The sequence below is a fragment of the Notolepis coatsorum genome, assembly GCF_963971535.1.
Source record: "Notolepis coatsorum genome assembly, chromosome: 4".
Taxonomy (NCBI): domain Eukaryota; kingdom Metazoa; phylum Chordata; class Actinopteri; order Aulopiformes; family Paralepididae; genus Notolepis; species Notolepis coatsorum.
This window is the reverse complement of record NC_140168.1, coordinates 192,324,917-192,343,979: the sequence shown is the minus strand read 5'-3', so window position 1 is coordinate 192,343,979 and position 19,063 is coordinate 192,324,917. Positions and strand designations below refer to the sequence as shown.

At 41.3% G+C, this 19,063-nt stretch overlaps 1 protein-coding gene across 1 annotated transcript in view; it reads left to right on the top strand.

The window, feature by feature from the left end:
- LOC311227003 (RELT-like protein 1) overlaps window positions 1-19,063 on the top strand; it is a 248,700-nt gene that overhangs the window by 214,015 nt on the left and 15,622 nt on the right. Inside the window, exon 5 of the mRNA XM_084312497.1 lies at window positions 7,125-7,382. Coding sequence (XP_084168623.1) covers window positions 7,125-7,382 — 258 coding nt within the window. The remainder of the gene's footprint in view (window positions 1-7,124; window positions 7,383-19,063) is intronic.

Below are 19,063 nucleotides of genomic sequence, written 5' to 3'. Positions count from 1 at the left end.
GCTAATGTATGCAAAATCACATTGTAGGTGTTGTAGGCTAATGAAGGTGATGTTCATCACACAGAGAGAGAGAGAGAGAGAGAGAGAGAGAGAGAGAGAGAGAGAGAGAGAGAGAGAGAGAGAGAGAGAGAGAGAGAGAGAGAGAGAGAGAGAGAGAGAGAGAGAGAGAGAGAGAGAGAGAGAGAGAGAGAGAGAGAGAGAGAGAGAGAGAGAGAGAGAGAGAGAGAGAGAGAGAGAGAGAGAGAGAGAGAGAGAGAGAGAGAGAGAGAGAGAGAGAGAGAGAGAGAGAGAGAGAGAGAGAGAGAGAGAGAGAGAGAGAGAGAGAGAGAGAGAGAGAGAGAGAGAGAGAGAGAGAGAGAGAGAAGAGAGAGAGAGAGAGAGAGAGAGAGAGAGAGAGAGAGAGAGAGAGAGAGAGAGAGAGAGAGAGAGAGAGAGAGAGAGAGAGAGAGAGAGAGAGAGAGAGAGAGAGAGGAGAGAGAGAGAGAGAGAGAGAGAGAGAGAGAGAGAGAGAGAGAGAAAATATTCCCGTAACTGGAGAAAGGTATTCCCGTAACCTTTAGGTACCAGGAATACCATGCCTAGGTATTCTTGGTTACCTAAATAGGTATTCCCGTAACCTGATAGGTATTCACGGTAACTTATATGTATTCCGGTAATAATTAATTGAAGCTAACACATCATGGAGGCCCAGGCGTTAGCTACAAGCTAACAACACATCATGGAGGCCCAGACCGTTAGCTACAAGCTAACACATTAATTAAATGTATTAATATTATCAGGGGTAGGCTAGCATATATAATAGAATGGTGGCATGGTGGTGTAGACTGACTAGGGGCAGGTTGGTGTAGACTGACTAGGGACATGTGGTGTAGACTAACTAGGGGCAGGTTGGTGTAGACTGACTAGGGGCATGGTGGTGTAGACTGACTAGGGGCATGGTGGTGTGTAGACTGACTAGGGGCAGGTTGGTGTAGACTGACTAGGGGCATGGTGGTGGTGTAGACTGACTAGGGGCCATGGTGGTGGTGTACACTGACTAGGGGCATGGTGGTGTAGACTGACTAGGGGCATGGTGGTGGTGTAGACTGACTAGGGGCATGGTGGTGTAGACGGACTAGGGGCAGGTTGGTGTAGACTGACTAGGGCATGGTGGTGGTGTAGACTGACTAGGGGCATGGTGGTGTAGACTGACTAGGGGCAATGGTGGTGTAGACTGACTAGCGCATGGTGGTGGTGTATACTGACTAGGGGCATGGTGGTGTAGACTGACTAGGGGCATGGTGGTGTAGACTGACTAGGGGCATGGTGGTGTTACTGACTAGGGAGCATGGTGGTGGTGTAGACTGACTAGGGGCATGGTGGTGGTTGTAGACTGACTAGGCGCAGGTTGGTGTAGACTGACTAGGGGCATGGTGGTGGTGTAGACCGACTAGGGGCATGGTGGTGGTGTAGACTGACTAGGGGCATGGTGGTGTATACTGACTAGGGGCATGGTGGTGTATACTGACTAGGGGCATGGTGGTGGTGTAGACTGACTAGGCGCAGGTTGGTGTAGACTGACTAGGGGCATGGTGGTGGTGTAGACTGACTAGGGGCATGGTGGTGGTGTAGACTGACTAGGGGCATGGTGGTGTAGACTGACTAGGGGCATGGTGACCAGGAATACCTGTTTTTTCCAAAATTCAGTTCAAATGCCATCTTGGAATAACAAAACAACGATTGTGTGCAGACAATTGAAAATGTTGGGTTCCTTTCCACTTTCTTGATATAGAAAAAATTTAAATACTTGTTCTAGAACTGTATTTTTTGCACTTGTTTGTTAAGTTACTGGGAATACCCTTTCCTTGTTTTTGCTCATTTTAACAGACAAAACACAACACATTCTAGTAATTCTGGTTTACACCTAACCCTTATTATTGCTGTTATGATTTCCAAACATAAAATCTCACCAATCTTTAGTAAAATAGGAGATTTAAGTGTTTATCTGGAATTGTGAGGATAGGTATTCGCGGTAACCTGGGATCAATATGTGAAACGTAATTATCTCCTAAATAATTGGCCACAAAAGACTAAACTCATTTTGTTGTTCATTGGGGTGCCAAGATCATGCCCAAAACATATCATGCATCTGCCATGAAATTAAGCCTTTTTTGTTTGTCATCAATTGAAGGCCATGAACTATGTTGACTCATATCCCTCTACCCGGATTTTTCCTTCAGATTCAGCTACATTTGAATTCTCTTGAGATAACTCGGAGAGAACTATGGTATTATGTTACATGATGATGATATCCCTACAAAACAACAAAAACATTTTAATTCTCTCTTAAATTGGAGGAGATAGTGAATTGGTATTCCCGGTAACTTAGGTCAACTTTAGAGGTCCGCCATCCCTCATTACATGATGTTTTTTTTTTTTTTTTTTTTTTTTTTTGGGCATCTATAACAATCATTCTTGATTGTTTAATTTAATGTTGTTCGTTTATTAACGTCCTGGGTTATATGGCTTAGAAATGGGGCAGGTTACCGGGAATACATGCGTTACCCATAGAGAGAGAGAGAGAGAGAGAGGAGAGAGCGAGAGAGCGAGAGAGGCGAGAGAGCGAGAGAGCGAGAGAGAGAGAGAGAGAGGAGAGAGAGAGAGACTGTTGATTTGGAAAATCCCACTGTGACCTAGGGATGCCCCCGAAACTCGGTTCTCAAAACGGGAACCGGTACTAAATTAGAAAAAAACGGAGTATTGATAAGCTCCGACGTTATCGGTTTTGCTATCTGTACTCGAGAATTTTTTTTTTTTTTTTAGGAATTTAAACGTCGCAAACTAATCTTGTTGGCCGTTTTCTATATCTCTCCTCCCTCGGTCTCTCTCTGCCTGCGCGAGGAGCGGGCTGTGCTGTGCTCTTTCACACACGTTGGCTGTTTTGTCTTATAACCAGAGATTGGAAGCACGTAATAAGTCAAGCGATGCGTCAATCAAAACAGCGGCCATTTTAGCTTTCAACCGATGTGTTGGTGGAGAGACAATAACACAGCGACAGACAGAGGTTAAATAGCTGAATGAGTTACATGTATTGGGTCATTAGGAATTATCTCTGGAATCACAATAATATCCACAGGTGTACATGAGCACTACATTTAAAAAGAGGTCCCTCTGCATGGATTCATCTGGAGCAGAACGATAATGTGAGAAACACACATACACACAAAAATACAAATATACATACAAATACACACACACAAATAAATACACACGCACACAAATACACACAAATACACCACACAAATACACACAAATAAATACACACGCACACAAATGTACAAATACACACACACACAAATACACACACACACACACACACACACACACACACACACACACGGGTGCTTCAGAACAATTCTCAAGTTGTAGGCTACAGTACAGACAGCTCTGCTCTCAATCATCATGGCGGACAGAACGAAACGTTCAAAAGTCTGGGTCTATTTTACTAAAGTCGATGTTGACAACGCTCGTTGCCACAAGTGCAACAAGACATTTGCTGGTACTCGTCAATGTGGCTGGCGGGGAGCTAACGTTATTAGCCTGAGCTCCGGTACTCTCTCGAGTAGAGTAATGGCCGACATTCCGGAGGTAAAAAATCGACTGTCAATCAAAATAGTATTTTATGACTATTTGTTGTTAATTATAAAAAGTCTATAATTCAGACACATTTAAAACATTGCTGCTGCTGTTGCTGCTGAATAAATAATATTTATTTATATTTATATAGTTATATAAAATAATAATAAAGCAATGTCGATTCTGTTCTTAATTAATTGTTTTTTTTTCTTGAAAAATAATAAAAAATAACCGATAATAGTATCGATAAAGTACCGAACCGTTAAGCAGTATCGATAAGAGTAGTATTATCGATAAAATCCTAACAATACCCATCCCTACTGTGACCCTGTAGACATCTTAAAGCTATGATAAGCGAAGCGCCGGGGTGTATAGTATGTAAGAAAGGGTGAATGTTCTTCTCTGTAAGCAGCCTCGCTTTCCTTTCTTGGCATTTCACACGCTCACAGTTTGTACTGAAGGCAGTCTGGCTCCGTTAACAGAAAGTCACGCAGTTCTTAGCGCTATATCTTTTTTTTTTTTTACAACCAAAGCCGAGAATATCTTCTTGCCGGATAATTGGATGTTGTTGTTTGGACCGCTGTCCTTTAAAAAAAAAATATATAAAAATGTAAAACTGCTTTCCAGGTCCAACTCTCCAAGTTCCAAGCTTTGCAGCAGCCATGCTCAATGAGTTTCCCTCGTGATGTAGACCTGCGCCGTGTAAAAAATGTTTTCATGAAAAAGCACTTCTTCTTGAGCAGATAAATCACTGAGTTGGGGCTGAATTAGTTACGGCAATGTATGAAACACAGTGAAATTGCTCCATATTAGATAATCTGCCCTCAACCCTAGCGATGTTTAATTCCTTTGTTTAAAGACTCACCTCTTCTCACTGGCTTTTAATTCAGCTTGAGCCGTACATTCTATTTTGACAGTGCATTTTATATTTTATTTGTATTGTTATATGTGTAGTACTTTTTGCCAGTACTATTTATGTTTTTGTAAATTCTGCATCTTGTGTTGTATTTACATTGCTTCTGTACTTTGTATTAACATTACTAAAGTACATGATATTGATTAGTCTGGCTTTAACATTTCTACATGATATTGATTAATATGGCTTTAACATTACTACATGATATTGATTAGTCTGGCTTTAACATTACTACATCAAGTCAAGTCAAGTCAAGAGTTTTATTTGTCACGGCATACAAGTCTATACAATGAAATGCGGGTGGTCTTGTCAGATTAGTCTGACTTTAACATTACTACTGTTACGAACTGAGCGAGTGGAACCCAATATGCAAACACAGAGATGCAGACAGAACTTGGTATAACCCAAAAGACGGGTACTTTATTATACGAATGTTCAAGGTTGTTCAAGCAGATCAGCGGTCGGTCACAAGTCACGGGGTATTCGTACTGTCCAAGGGGTATGAGAAGGAGCGGGGGTAATAGTCACACAAAGCGGGGGGGGGTCGTATACAGGATCTGATACTCAAGGGGTCCGGGTGGTGTGGGCAAGGAGCGGGGGGTAGTCAGCCAGGCGAGGGGTCATACACGGGATCTGTTCCTCAGACGGTCCGGTGGTTAGGCACTAGGGCTGTACCGAATGCTTCGAAGCTTCGATCATAATGTTGACATTTGAATTCTAAATCAACATTCGAATTTTTTATTTTTAATAAAAAGTGTGTATACAGTATATATATTTTTTTATGTGTCTATTCATATTCATTCTGTTTTAAACCAATGGGTTTTTTCTTCACATTTGGCGATAAAGATTTGGCTACACTAATATATATAGTATTATACTATTATAGTATATGACTAGTCATAAAAAAATGTATAAAACATTTATCATAAATTTATGTAGCCTATCTGCATCCGCTTGGCACTCGGCGCTCCATCAAGACGTCACCCATCACTTTCGTACCAACCTGGTGCCCTTATTGGATTATTTATGTTGACGAAACTGATGAGTTACATTCATTAAAGAAAGTTGATTTAATAAAAAAAAAAATACTAATTTTAATCAGATTAATCACTTTATTCAAATTGAGGATTTAGTTTGAGGGCTAAAAAATAAGAAAATAGATGTTTTAGATTAAGTCATAAAATATGACTCGACAGACATTCGAAGCTTTCGTTCGAGATACTTCAATAGAAGCTTCGATTGTAAACAAAAAAAACAAAACAAAAGAAAATTACATTCGGTACAGCCCTAGTAGGCAGGGAGAATAGTCAGGCAGACGGAGGTCATGCACGGGATCCAGGGTAGAGACAGAAGAACGGGGAGCCAGATAGAAGGGACTGCGGGAGAAAAGCCGAGACGGAACGGGTAAGACGCGAGACAAGGATACGGTAATACTAATAACTATAACGAGCAAAGAACTGTGACTGAGGTATGGGGTAATACTGAGCTACGATCTGGCAGCATGATGACATCTGAGCCAGGTCTAAGTAGGTGAAGCAATCGGCACACAGATGTCCATCAGCTGCTCCCAGAGCTCACACACACCTGACTCCCCGTCTGCAATTAGAGAGAGAGAGAGGGAGAGTAGACGGGCAGGAATAGGGCGTGACAACTACATGATATCAATGACTCTGGCTTTAACATTACTACATGATATCAATTACTCTGGGCTTTAACATTACTACTGTCACGGACTGAGCGAGTGGAATCATATGATTACTTATATGTATTGTGCAGCCTGACCTTGACCTGACCATAATGAGCTCTTGTGGTCCGGGGCATGAAATCCATAAAAGGTTAATGGTCTCATTACTATTGCTTATAATGTAAAATGCCCAAAGTGAACTTGTTTTCTGTTATCCTCCATGATTAAACACCATGCAGTTACCTCTGACAGCCACAGGGTGGTATCAAGCTTGCATAATGCAGCTTTAAGACCATGCATTCCTCTTTCTAGTGCGGTCATTTAATATGTTGGTATTGCTTTGCTCTAACAGTCATATCACAGTTACGAGTACATTTAAACCGTATGCTCATCGATATTGTCACGATTGTAATTGGGGTTGCGCGTAATTTTTCTTTTTTCCAATGCACCCTTTTTATTAGTATGGATACTTCTAGAATATTAGCCTGATGTCGTGTTTCCTATGAATTGAGTGGATGCGTGACCGGAGCAGTGTGTGCATGTGAGAGAGTGCACGCCTTGCGTAGTGGGCGTTTCAACAGTGTCGGCTGAACACACACCAAGGCATTTTCCACATTGTTGGTTGGTGATTCTGCCTGAAGCCAGGACTCTTTAGTCGCATTTGCGACTAAAATAGCGAACTGGACGAATTATTTAGCAGAACATGTAAAGTAAAGCGTAAAAATATTTAGTTTTCTAAAGCATTTCCCATGTTCCGTCATCTAATATTCCATTCCATAACTTTTCCTGATATTCTAGGTTTTTGCCGCTGTATCGTTTTTAGAACTGGTATCGTGATACTGGCATCGGGTATCGAAGTAAAAAATGTATGTACCATGACGACGACACTTCTCTCTCTCTCACTTCCAGGCCTCCGGTGACTCCCACTTCCCCCACCACCTCCACCCCCCCGCTGACCCCCGTGTCTCCCGGGGCCCCGCCGGACGCCCCCAAGCACACCTGCAACCACCTGCACACCATCGGGGGCCCGGGGGGCCTGAAGAACATCTGCAGCCGCTGCAGCCAGAAGAAGTGGCCCCTGATGAGGAGGCCCTCGGCCCGCAAGGCGGAGCAGCAGCAGCAGCGGCGCAGCTACCATGGAGAGGTCACCGTGCTGGCGGTGGGCAGGTGTGTACCGGGGGGGGTCACACAGAGAGAAAGACCAGGCCTGGAGCCTGTGTGTGTGTGTGTGTGTGTGTGTGTATTTGTACATTTGTGTGTGCGTGTATTTATTTGTGTGTATTTGTGTGCGTGTGTATTTATTTGTGTGTATGTGTGTGTGTATTTGTATGTATTTGTGTGTATGTGTGTTTCTCACATTATCGTTCTGCTCCAGATGAATCCATGCAGAGGGACCTCTTTTTAAATGTAGTGCTCATGTACACCTGTGGATATTATTGTGATTCCAGAGATACACAATAATCAATAATAAACGATACACTGATCGTTTTCCACTAATTCCTAATGACCCAATACATGTAACTCATTCAGCTATTTAACCTCTGTCTGTCGCTGTGTTATTGTCTCTCCACCAACACATCGGTTGAAAGCTAAAATGGCTGCTGTTTTGATTGACGCATCGCTTGACTTATTACGTGCTTCCAATCTCTGGTTATAAGACCAAACAGCCAACGAGCGGTGGTTTCGAAAAAGTTACCACGTCCGGTTTCGCCTCTCAATGACCGGACAAATCACCACTGACGCTGGAAATGATAGACAGTTTGTGGTTGCCAATGAAATTCTGAAAATTCGGAATGACATCTTACTTGAGTTGGTTTTCTGAGACCGAGAAGCGGTAAACGCTGTAAAAGCGTACCATATGCAAGAGAATGAACGCACGCCTCTCTCTCCGGAGCGCAAGTTGCGCTAATCTGTTGTTGTCGCTCCTTTGGGGGTTGAGGGTTTGTTTGTGTATGTGTAGGGAAAAACTTTTATTTCAGTGTGTTCAAACCTCTGTAACTCTAGAGGTTAAAAACATTAACAAATGACACAATCAGCGGCTGGATGGCGCAGCGGAGATTGCGCTCATCACCAATGCAAGAGACTCCGGTCTCGAATCCGGGTGTCAGCATTGCCTCCGGCTTGGGCCGGCCGTCATATTGGCTCAATTGGCAGAGTCAGCGGGTGGAAGTCGATGGGTGATAATCTGGACGTTGTGGACAGCGACTCCTACAGGTCGGTTGGTGGACGCCTGCACAGCAGAGACAGGAAATGGCAAGGGTAGTGTGAGCCTCCCACACGTTACACCTCGCCAATGAGAGTCCGCGCTGGCAGGTGAAAAGATGTGACAGGCTGCCTCCTTGTGTACCGGAGGGGACACGTGATGCAAGGCTTCTATCCTCCCTACAACCGACCAGTGGGGGGCATATGCGAGCAACGTTCAAGACAGGGGAGGGGAGAATTGGAAACACAAAATTGGGATGGGAGAAAAATAGAAAAATAAGGAGAAAAAGTGGATACAAAAAATAAAAACGACACAATCAGCAAAAAAAGAAAGAAACAACGCAGTTGATTGCAACCCTAAGAGCCGATTAGTCTGGCTTTATTAACATTACTACATGCTATTGATTATTATGGCTTTAACATTACTACATGATATTGTCCAGTGAGATTTCTTGGAGCATATGTGTGGAACACACCTGGAACACTTACCAGCCAATAATTGTACCCCCCCCCCCCCCCTCTTCCTCCTCCTCCTCCTCCACCAATACCACCACCCCCCCTCCCCTGGGGGAGCATGCATCTATGCAGCCCTCTCTGAGACCACGCCTGGTCCACATGGCGCTGATTAGCATGCAGAGAGACAGCTTTTAATTTGCACTTCCAGATAAATGACTCTGGGCACAGGGCTAGCCTGACCTGGACTGGAATATTAATTTACTGATTCTGATTAAAAGCTTTGAAGAGGCGTGTGTGTGTGTTGGGGGGGGGGGGGTGGGGGGGGCAGGGTTATTATATTATTTATGTATTTTTCTTTTATTGTTATTTCCTTTTAAAAACTTAGTTTTCAGTTTGTTTCCGGAGTGGATTTTCTAGTTTTAGTTTATATTGTTTAAAACTATTTAGATTTAGTTTAGTTTTTTAGGGGAAGGATTTAAACGGTTCATGAATTACAGGAAAAAGGTACATAATATGTTATGTTATAGCCATAAGTAATATATTTACGTATTGTATAAGTAATAATTAAGGCTGTCAAAGTTAACGCGATATTAACGCGTTAACTCCCGATTATATTAATGCCACTAATTTTTTTAACTCAAGATTAACGAAAAAAAAAAAAAAAATTACTAGACTTCACTCAGGTGTATTATTGATGCTCTCATTGATACTATGTTTGTTTCTGAAGTGTGTGTGTGTGTGTGTGTGTGTGTGTGTGTGTGTGTGTGTGTGTGTGTGTGTGTGTGTGTGTGTGTGTGTGTGTGTGTGTGTGTGTGTGTGTGTGTGTGTGTGTGTGTGTGTGTGTGTGTGTGTGTGTGTGTGTGTGTGTGTGTGAGATATAGAGAGAGAGGGGGGTGAGCGAGATGAGGAAGGGGCAAGAGAGAAAGAGAGCTGGGAGAGTGTGTGTGTGAGGGAGAGAGGGGGGTGTGTGATTAATCAGCCCTTGTGTGTGTGCATGTAACAAGTTCCTAACGTTTTCTTTTCCCTATTATTTCATGCACACTTTATTCATTGTTTTAAATTATTATTTTCTTTTAAGTTATTTTGTGCATCACTCTGTTTTGAATTTGATGCAAATTTGCAATGCATGAGGGTCATCCTTTTGTGTTAAATGGCTGCATAAAGCAAGCATTTGTTGATTCGCATGTTGATAAGAGTATTAAAACTTGGAACTTGAAAAAGATCCGTTTAAGGTAAAAAAATAAAAATGCGATAAATTTGCGATTAATCGTGAGTTAACTATGGACAATCATGCGATTAATCGAGTTAAATATTTTAATCGTTTGACAGCACTAGTAATAATATTACGTTTCATATTGGCAAAAGTCTCCCAAAAAATCAGTTCACTAATGATGCTTGCGATGGGGAGCGAGTGCGCTCACCACTAGACTAAGACACCCACTCTGATATAGTGTTGTCAAAAATAGATACATATCGATACTGAATATTTAAAACGGTTTCGATACTCATTTCCCGAAATACCGATACTTTCTGCAGTATCGATACCAGCTGGCTTGCTCCCGCAAGTTGTTGACAGACAGACACGCTGCTGTCCTCCTCCTCCTCAGAGACCAACAGACACAAGCTGCTGCAGCCTCCTCCCCCTCACAGACGCGTCAAACCTGTCTTCAGTTTGTAAACAAAGCTATTAGCTAACGTTAGCTAGTCCGTTAGCTAGTCCGTTGGCTCCGTTAGATTATGCTAGCTAGCTGGCCACCTTTATAATTACTTCATGGAAACGGAGTAACGTTAGGTCGAGTTCATTCATACTACACTAGTACACGTATGAACTCGACATAACATTACCCCGTTTCCAACGTTAGGTCGAGTTCATTCATACTACAGTACACGTATGAACTTGACATAACGTTACCCCGTTTCCAACGTTAGGTCGAGTTCATTCATACTACACGTATGAACTCGACATAACGTTACCCCGTTTCCAACGTTAGGTCGAGTTCATTCATACTACACTAGTACACGTATGAACTCGACATAACGTTACCCCGTTTCCAACGTTAGGTCGAGTTCATTCATACTACACTAGTACACGTATGAACTCGACATAACGTTACCCCGTTTCCAACGTTAGGTCGAGTTCATTCATACTACACTAGTACACGTATGAACTCGACATAACGTTACCCCGTTTCCATGAAGTGTTTAATGAGCAGCAATCTTGTTGAAAATGTAACGTTAATAAATGCTCCGAAGATCTCTCTCTCTCTCTCTCTCTCTCTCTCTCTCTCTCTCTCTCTCTCTCTCTCTCTCTCTCTCTCTCTCCGTCATGAAAATGGTTGGAGTTGTTGTTTTAACCAAATAAAAAGCAGCAGCACTATTGCATAACTAAGTCATGTTTGCTATGTATTTCCTTCTTTAGGGGAGTTTGTTTCAGTTTTAGCATGATGTTTTATAGATGGCTAGGTTAACCCTTTATCTGCCGGAGATTATTCTCATCTTAATCCCTTCTCTGCCAGTACTGTAAGTCTATGGAGATGTTCCCCTTCTTGCAGGGCTATAACTTTTAAAATGTTATTGCTAAATTGACATTACTATGGCCCATTCAACATCAAGTATCTATCGTTTAGGATGTAGCAACGTTCTACTTTTCCATTCACACATTCATACTAAAATATGGTCTAAAGTATAAATATGTTTTTATCGTTTTCTGCAGCATTCCATAGAACGTGAGTTATAGCCATAAATACATATATTAGATCATCAAATGTAGTTTGATACCGATTGACGTCAGATTAAAAATTTCAATTGTACAAGGTCCTAAACGTCATGACTCATCATCTGCTGGTGCCCGGAGTGGGGGGGGGGGGGGGGGGGGTTATAAGTCTGTGGCCGACGTTAAATCATTTATGTAGTATGGGTGATGTATAGATCAGAGCAGTTGGTATGGATAATAATAATCAAACACGCTGAAACTCACAGCAGCTTCCTCGTAGCGATGGGGGATGCTACTGGAGCAAAAATATCGTTATTATGGGATGTCGATCTAGTTGGTCCAGTTCCAGGTTGTATAATACTAATATACGTCCAATCATGTTGTTTTTATCGAGTTATGGCAACGGATCCATGTCCAGTGTGCGAAATATGGGTGAGCACCACTTCCGGCCACTCACTTCCGGTTTTGGCAACTCGCCGATCGGCCACCAGATGGCGGTCTTGAACCGTTGGAGAGTTGAAAGGAGATCTACAGCACCCTTCAAGTCTCCGTGGGTGAAATATGATTGCCATGACAGATTTTTGAAATATTGATCTCGAAGACGCTGTACGACGTCATTGGCAGATTACGCATGGGGAGGAATGACGTCTAAACACGTCATTGGCGATTAAAGGGTTGCTCATGCTCATTCTGCCAAAGACGCCGTACCACGTCTTTGATATCAATATTTCAAAAATCTGTGATCGAAATCATATTTCTCCCCCGGAGACCTGAGATCTCCTGTTGATCCCCTCTCAACTCAAGTATTTTTATTGCACATTACTTTAGTTACATTCCATATTGATGCACACATGCAATCTTATTTTTTTCTTGTTCAAAAACAATTGTCCAGCGGCATATAACAAAAAAGATTCAAAGTAAAAATAAACATTCTTTCTTTCCTTTGGCGGGTCCATACATAGATATAAACAGGATAGTTAAATGAGCTAGATTTTTGCTGGGAAAATAAAAAAGAGACCAAAAAAATTTATAAAAATCAGAGCATTAGAAAGAGGCCAAAAGCCAAGACACAGCAGTGAATATACCTTCATTTCAGACATTACTGTAATATGACTGACATTTTGAACTTATATTTCATTTTATATATCATTAGAAAAAGGCCAAAAGCCAAGACACAACAGAGAATATACCTTCAGACATTACTGTAATATGAGTAACATTTTGAACTTATATATCCTCTTCATCCTCCCTCAGACCCTTTTTCGTATCAAACACCTTTCTCCGTCCTGTATTTTTAAATCTAAGCCTCTCTAAGTAGAGGGTCTCACCCAGCTCTCTCATCCACATTTCAAATGAGGGTGCTGCATCAGACTTCCAAAGTCTCAAAATTAGCTTTTTAGCCAACACAGCACCTAGATATATCGGCCTTTTTTCATTGTCAGAGTACTTAGTGACATTCTCCACTTGCACAATCTGAATGTAGCCATTTCCGGCTGACTTCCGGTTGCCAATAGCACTTCCTGTCCCATCCAAATACATTGGTTTTAGCTACTTTTCTCCCCTTATTTAAACAACTTTGTCGTCACAGAGAGGCAATGAAACGTTTGTATTATTATAGTATAGAATGTATTTAATAAGCAAACGTTTGTCAGCAGGGTTTTTGGGCTGTATTTCATGTAAAAACGTTTACTGTTAGTTTCCTTGCTCAGCCAGCATTAGCTAACCGAAGCTAGTGGTTAAACAGGCCGGATTAGCTTTGAGCTAACTATCTTTCCCGACCCATGCATTCATTCCATTCTAAACATAACGTTAGAACTTAGTTTACAAAACATGACCTGTCTATATAACGTTGAGGAACAAATTATATAGACGGGTAATGTTTTGAACAACTAACGTTACGTTTAGAATGGAATGCATCGGCAAAGATCCGTTAGCTCAAAGCTATTCCGGCCAGTTTATCAACTTCCTGTCATTTAGAAATATGATTTTATAGTGAAAATCATTACCAAAACGTCCGGAAAAACCTAACGGGAGCATTATAGACGGTCATACAAATGTACAAATGCTATAAGGTGGCAAGAAATGCACTATAAACAATACTTTATGCATCGGCAAAGATCCTTAGCTCAAAGCTATTAAGGCTAATGCTGGCTAACAAGAGGCTAGCGCAAGACACGACGCCGCAAAGTATTGTTTATAGTGCATTTCTTGCCACCTTATAGCATTTGTACATTTGTATGACCGTCTATAATGCTCCCGTTAGGTTTTTCCGGACGTTTTGGTAATGATTTTCACTATAAAATCATATTTCTAAATGACAGGAAGTTGATCAACTGGCCGGAATAGCTTTGAGCTAACTATCTTTCCCGACCCATGTATTCATTCCATTCTAAACATAACGTTAGTTTACAAAACATGACCTGTCTATATAACATTGAGGAACAAATTATATAGACGGGTAATGTTTTGAACAACTAACGTTACGTTTAGAATGGAATGAATACATGGGTCGGGAAAGATAGTTAGCTCAAAGCTATTCCGGCCAGTTTATCAACTTCCTGTCATTTAGAAATATGATTTTATAGTGAAAATCATTACCAAAACGTCCAGAAAAACCTAACGGGAGCATTATAGACGGTCATACAAATGTACAAATGCTATAAGGTGGCAAGAAATGCACTATAAACAATACTTTGCGGCGTCGTGTCTTGCGCTAGCCTCTTGTTAGCCAGCATTAGCCTTAATAGCTTTGAGCTAAGGATCTTTGCAGATGCATAAAGTATTGTTTATAGTGCATTTCTTGCCACCTTATAGCATTTGTACATTTGTATGACCGTCTATAATGCTCCCGTTAGGTTTTTCCGGACGTTTTGGTAATGATTTTCACTATAAAATCATATTTCTAAATGACAGGAAGTTGATAAACTGGCCGGAATAGCTTTGAGCTAACGGATCTTTGCCGATGCATTCCATTCTAAACGTAACGTTAGTTGTTCAAAACATTACCCGTCTATATAATTTGTTCCTCAACGTTATATAGACGGGTCATGTTTTGTAAACTAACGTTATGTTTAGAATGGAATGAATACATGGGTCGGGAAAGATAGTTAGCTCAAAGCTAATCCGGCCTGTTTAACCACTAGCTTCGGTTAGCTAATGCTGGCTGAGCAAGGAAACTAACAGTAAACGTTTTTACATGAAATACAGCCCAAAAACCCTGCTGACAAACGTTTGCTTATTAAATACATTCTATACTATAATAATACAAACGTTTCATTGCCTCTCTGTGACGACAAAGTTGTTTAAATAAGGGGAGAAAAGTAGCTAAAACCAATGTATTTGGATGGGACAGGAAGTGCTATTGGCAACCGGAAGTCAGCCGGAAATGGCTACATTCAGATTGTGCAAGTGGAGAATTGTCGCTATAGCCCAAAATGGCCACTAAGGGGCAGGGTTCCCACTGTTTATTAAAAGCTTTTGAATAAAAGTCAAACATATCAGACCAGAACGTGTGTAAGTTGGGACAAGACCAGAGTTGATGTGTAAGGGTACCATCTTGATTTTTACATTTGTTACACAGTGCTGATACGCTAGGATACATCTTATTCACTTTCACCTTTGAGTAGTGCAACCTGTGTATCACTTTAAATTGAATCAAGTTGATTCTAACATTTACAGAGCACCGGTAAGACACGTTTCCCAGAATTCCTCATTGAGGGGTATCCCCAGTTCTGACTCCCACTCAGTCCTATATCTTTCTGTGCTAACTATTACCTGATTGAAAAGTGTCTGGTATATTTTTGACACCGCCCCTTTACTACCTGGTCTAACATTAATTATATTTTCCAGTGCTTGATGCTGAGGAATGTCTGACCATGTATCTACATGAGTCCTTACGAAGTTCCGTATCTGTAGATAGCGGAAAAAATGTGTTGACGGTAAATCGTGTTTGACCTTCAGTTGCTCGAATGATAGAAACTGGCCGTCTTGGTACAAGTCCTTCAAGCTCCCTATACCCTTCACCTTCCACTGTGCAAACCCTTGATCCATAGCGGATGGCTTAAAGGCATGGTTATTACCGATTGGAGTGTCTGTATACATATTTGGAGCTTTCAAGTATGCTTTAATCTGTTTCCATACCTTCAAGGAGCTATGTACTATAAAATTCCCTTCATATAGTGATTTGTTTATCTTGACAGGGCTATTCAAAAGGGCTAGGAGAGAGGTTCCCTGACAGGCTGCTCGCTCTATTGAGAGCCATGCAGGAGTGACCTCCTCCATGCCCTCCGTAAGGTTAGCACTTCTCCAGAAAGCCATATTGTTTAAATGTGCAGACCAGTAGTAACATTTGAAGTCTGGAAGACCAAAGCCACCCTCATTTTTTGTTTTACATAAGTGTTTTTTGCTAATACGTGCAGCTTTATTCTGCCAAATAAAGGGGATTATAATCGAGTCTAACTTTTTGAAATACCGCTGTGGTATGAATACTGGAATTGACTGAAAGATGTATGTAAATCTGGGAAGAACCACCATTTTAAGAGCGTTTACTCTCCCAACCAGTGACAATGGGAGGGTCTTCCAAAAATCTATATTCTGTTTCAGCTGTTTTATTTTTTATTTCCAATTCTCTTCAAGTAAGAGTTCCGTTTTTTTAGTAATGGTCACTCCTAGGTAAGTAAATCTATCTTTGGTAATCTTAAAGGGGACAGAGTTCAATGAGGAGCTATCCTTATTTAATTGTATTGGCATTAATTCACTTTTATCCCAATTAATTTGAAAACCTGAAAGAGAACCAAAATAATTAAACAATTCCATAACTGGAGGAAGGGACTCCTGTGGGTTAGATACGTATAACAAAATGTCATCTGCATACTTTGATAAATGATGCTTTTGCCCTTTAACACTTTGAGTGCCACGCCGGGTTTTCCTTTTTACCCCCTGAATGCCACCATCGGCGCCAATGTTAACGTTAATATCGCCTAATCTATGTTTTAAATTATGTGTCTAATCTGCCCATCGCATTATCAAAGACTATTTTCCAGTCAGTGCTGTCAAGGCAGATTGGTTTTTTATCGCGTCATTTCCGTTTCAGAGCATTTAGAAAAGCACCCGTTTTGAGATAAAAAACAGCCCATGGACCATTCTATGAAAATCGTCTTTTACTGGAATATTCCACAACGTTGATATTTGTCGGCCTTTTTATGAATCGTTTTCAAATAAACGCTAGATGATCAATATTATACGTGCACGCAAGCACATTCGGGCCGCACACGGATAATCGCCGCGTTGATTTCCTCTTGGACTTTTACAGTGAAACCGAAAGAGCCCATTTCACAAAACAGCTTATAACTTCATCAAAATTTGTCTGATTATCCTAACACTGATAACATAGAGTCCTTACCTGACATCAGATGGTATCCAACTGGTATATTCCAATTCCTGATCACCATTCGAAAAAATCGATAAGTGTATAGATCCAACGCGATACAGTAGAACTCCATGATCAGCGGGGCTCAGAGGCTCCAGAATGAACTGTGGTAACCCCGGCTGGATCAGTGGACTGGAAAATGTGGAGTACCGGATTTTTTCCCCCATCCATTTTCATTGAGTCCATTCCAAAATCCCTAATGTCTTCTGAAAGACAATAGGGGGCGCTTTTTTCCACATAGAATCTCCGGCGGTGCTCGTGTATACTCGGGTAGGCTCGCGTGATGCAATTATTATGATTTCAGATCGCTAAAAAAAAATAATAATAATAATTCCGAGAAATCTCGTGAGTGGCTTTCAACCACATAAAAATAAACCCGAGATATCTCGTGTGTGGCAGTTAAAGTGTTAATGGAGACGGGTGATATTCTAGGATGTTGTCGAATTTTTGTAGCTAGTGTTTCTATGACTAAATCGAAAAGATAAGGAGAGCATGGATCTCCTTGCCTTGTCCCACGGTATAGTGGAAACTGAGAAGAAATATCCTGGTTAGTAACTACACTTGCTGTGGGATGAGCATACAAAATCCGTATCCAGTCAATAAATACCTTCCCGAAACCAAATGCCTCTAGGGCCTCATACATATATGGGCACTCGACCTGATCGAAGGCCTTCTGAGCATCCACTGAAATCACCACTTTCTCTGTATTGTGTTTCGTATAAAGTATATTGAATAACCGTCTTAAGTTGTAATAAATATGTCTATTAGGAATAAAGCCTGTTTGATCCGGGTGCACTATCTTCTGAGTGTGAGCTTTTAGCCGCTTGGCCAGAATCTTCCTAAGCAGCTTTGTTTCAATTGGAATCAGTGACACAGGTCTGTAGGATGATGGTTCTAACTCATCTCTGCCCTTTTTTTAAATTAATGAAATATTTGCATTATACAGCGTTTGAGGTAGTCTACCATCCGATGCAGCATGTTTAAACATACGAAGCAGCAGCGGAGATAGTTCCTTAGAGTAGTGCTTGTAGAATTCTGCAGTAAAGCCATCAGGGCCAGGTGCTTTATTGTTCGGGAATTCTGTAATTGCCTCTACTATTTCTCCTATGGAGATGTCCCTTTCCAGTGCAGCTTCTGCCTCGCCATCAAGCTGAGGTAGGTTTAGGTTTGGTGCTCATTTCAATTCGGTCCGATCACTCGTTAATAGTCCCATGACTCGAGCTGGACACAACGGATAGCAATCCGTTACCAATAACTTGATAAACAACATGATTTGGACGTATATACTATTATACAACCTGGAAATGGATCGCATATTTCTACATCCCATAATAGGAACATTTCTGTTCCACGCTCATCGCCCAACGCTATGAGGAAGCTACGGTAAGATTCATTGTTATTTTTTAACGTGTTCGATACTAACTGCTCTAATGATCATATCACCCACACTAGATGAATCATCTAACGTTGGCCACAGAATTATAAACGACCCCCCCCCCATCCGGTCAACATCAGATCATAAGTACCGTAATTCCTCTAATAGTAACCGGGTCTCAAATACAAGCCGGGTCTCTATTAATGGCCGGGTGCGCTCTTGAGCTAAGCAATTATAAGCCGGCCTCCTAATACAAGCCGGGTTACTAATATACTGAGCTGCATACTGAGCTAGTTACTTGATGAACCCAGTACATTTTACTGGGTTCAAACTGACACAAAATGTTGATTTATTCATTATGATCCGTTTGAACATTTGAAATATAGGCCTCCCTCTTATACAGGCCTCCTCCTAATACAAGCCTGGTACCCGCTACAGTTGAAACAAATACAAGCCGGGGTTACTATTAGAGGAATTACGGTAGTAACTTCTAGAAGCACGTCCATTTGAAATTTTTTATATCGCGCTGATTGCCATCAAACTGTATTTCATCATCAATATAATGCATTTGGGGCTATATATCACGTTCTGGAGAAAGCTGCAGAAAGAGATGAAAACATACTTATACATTAGACCATACTTTACTATGAATATGTGAATGAAAAAGTATAACG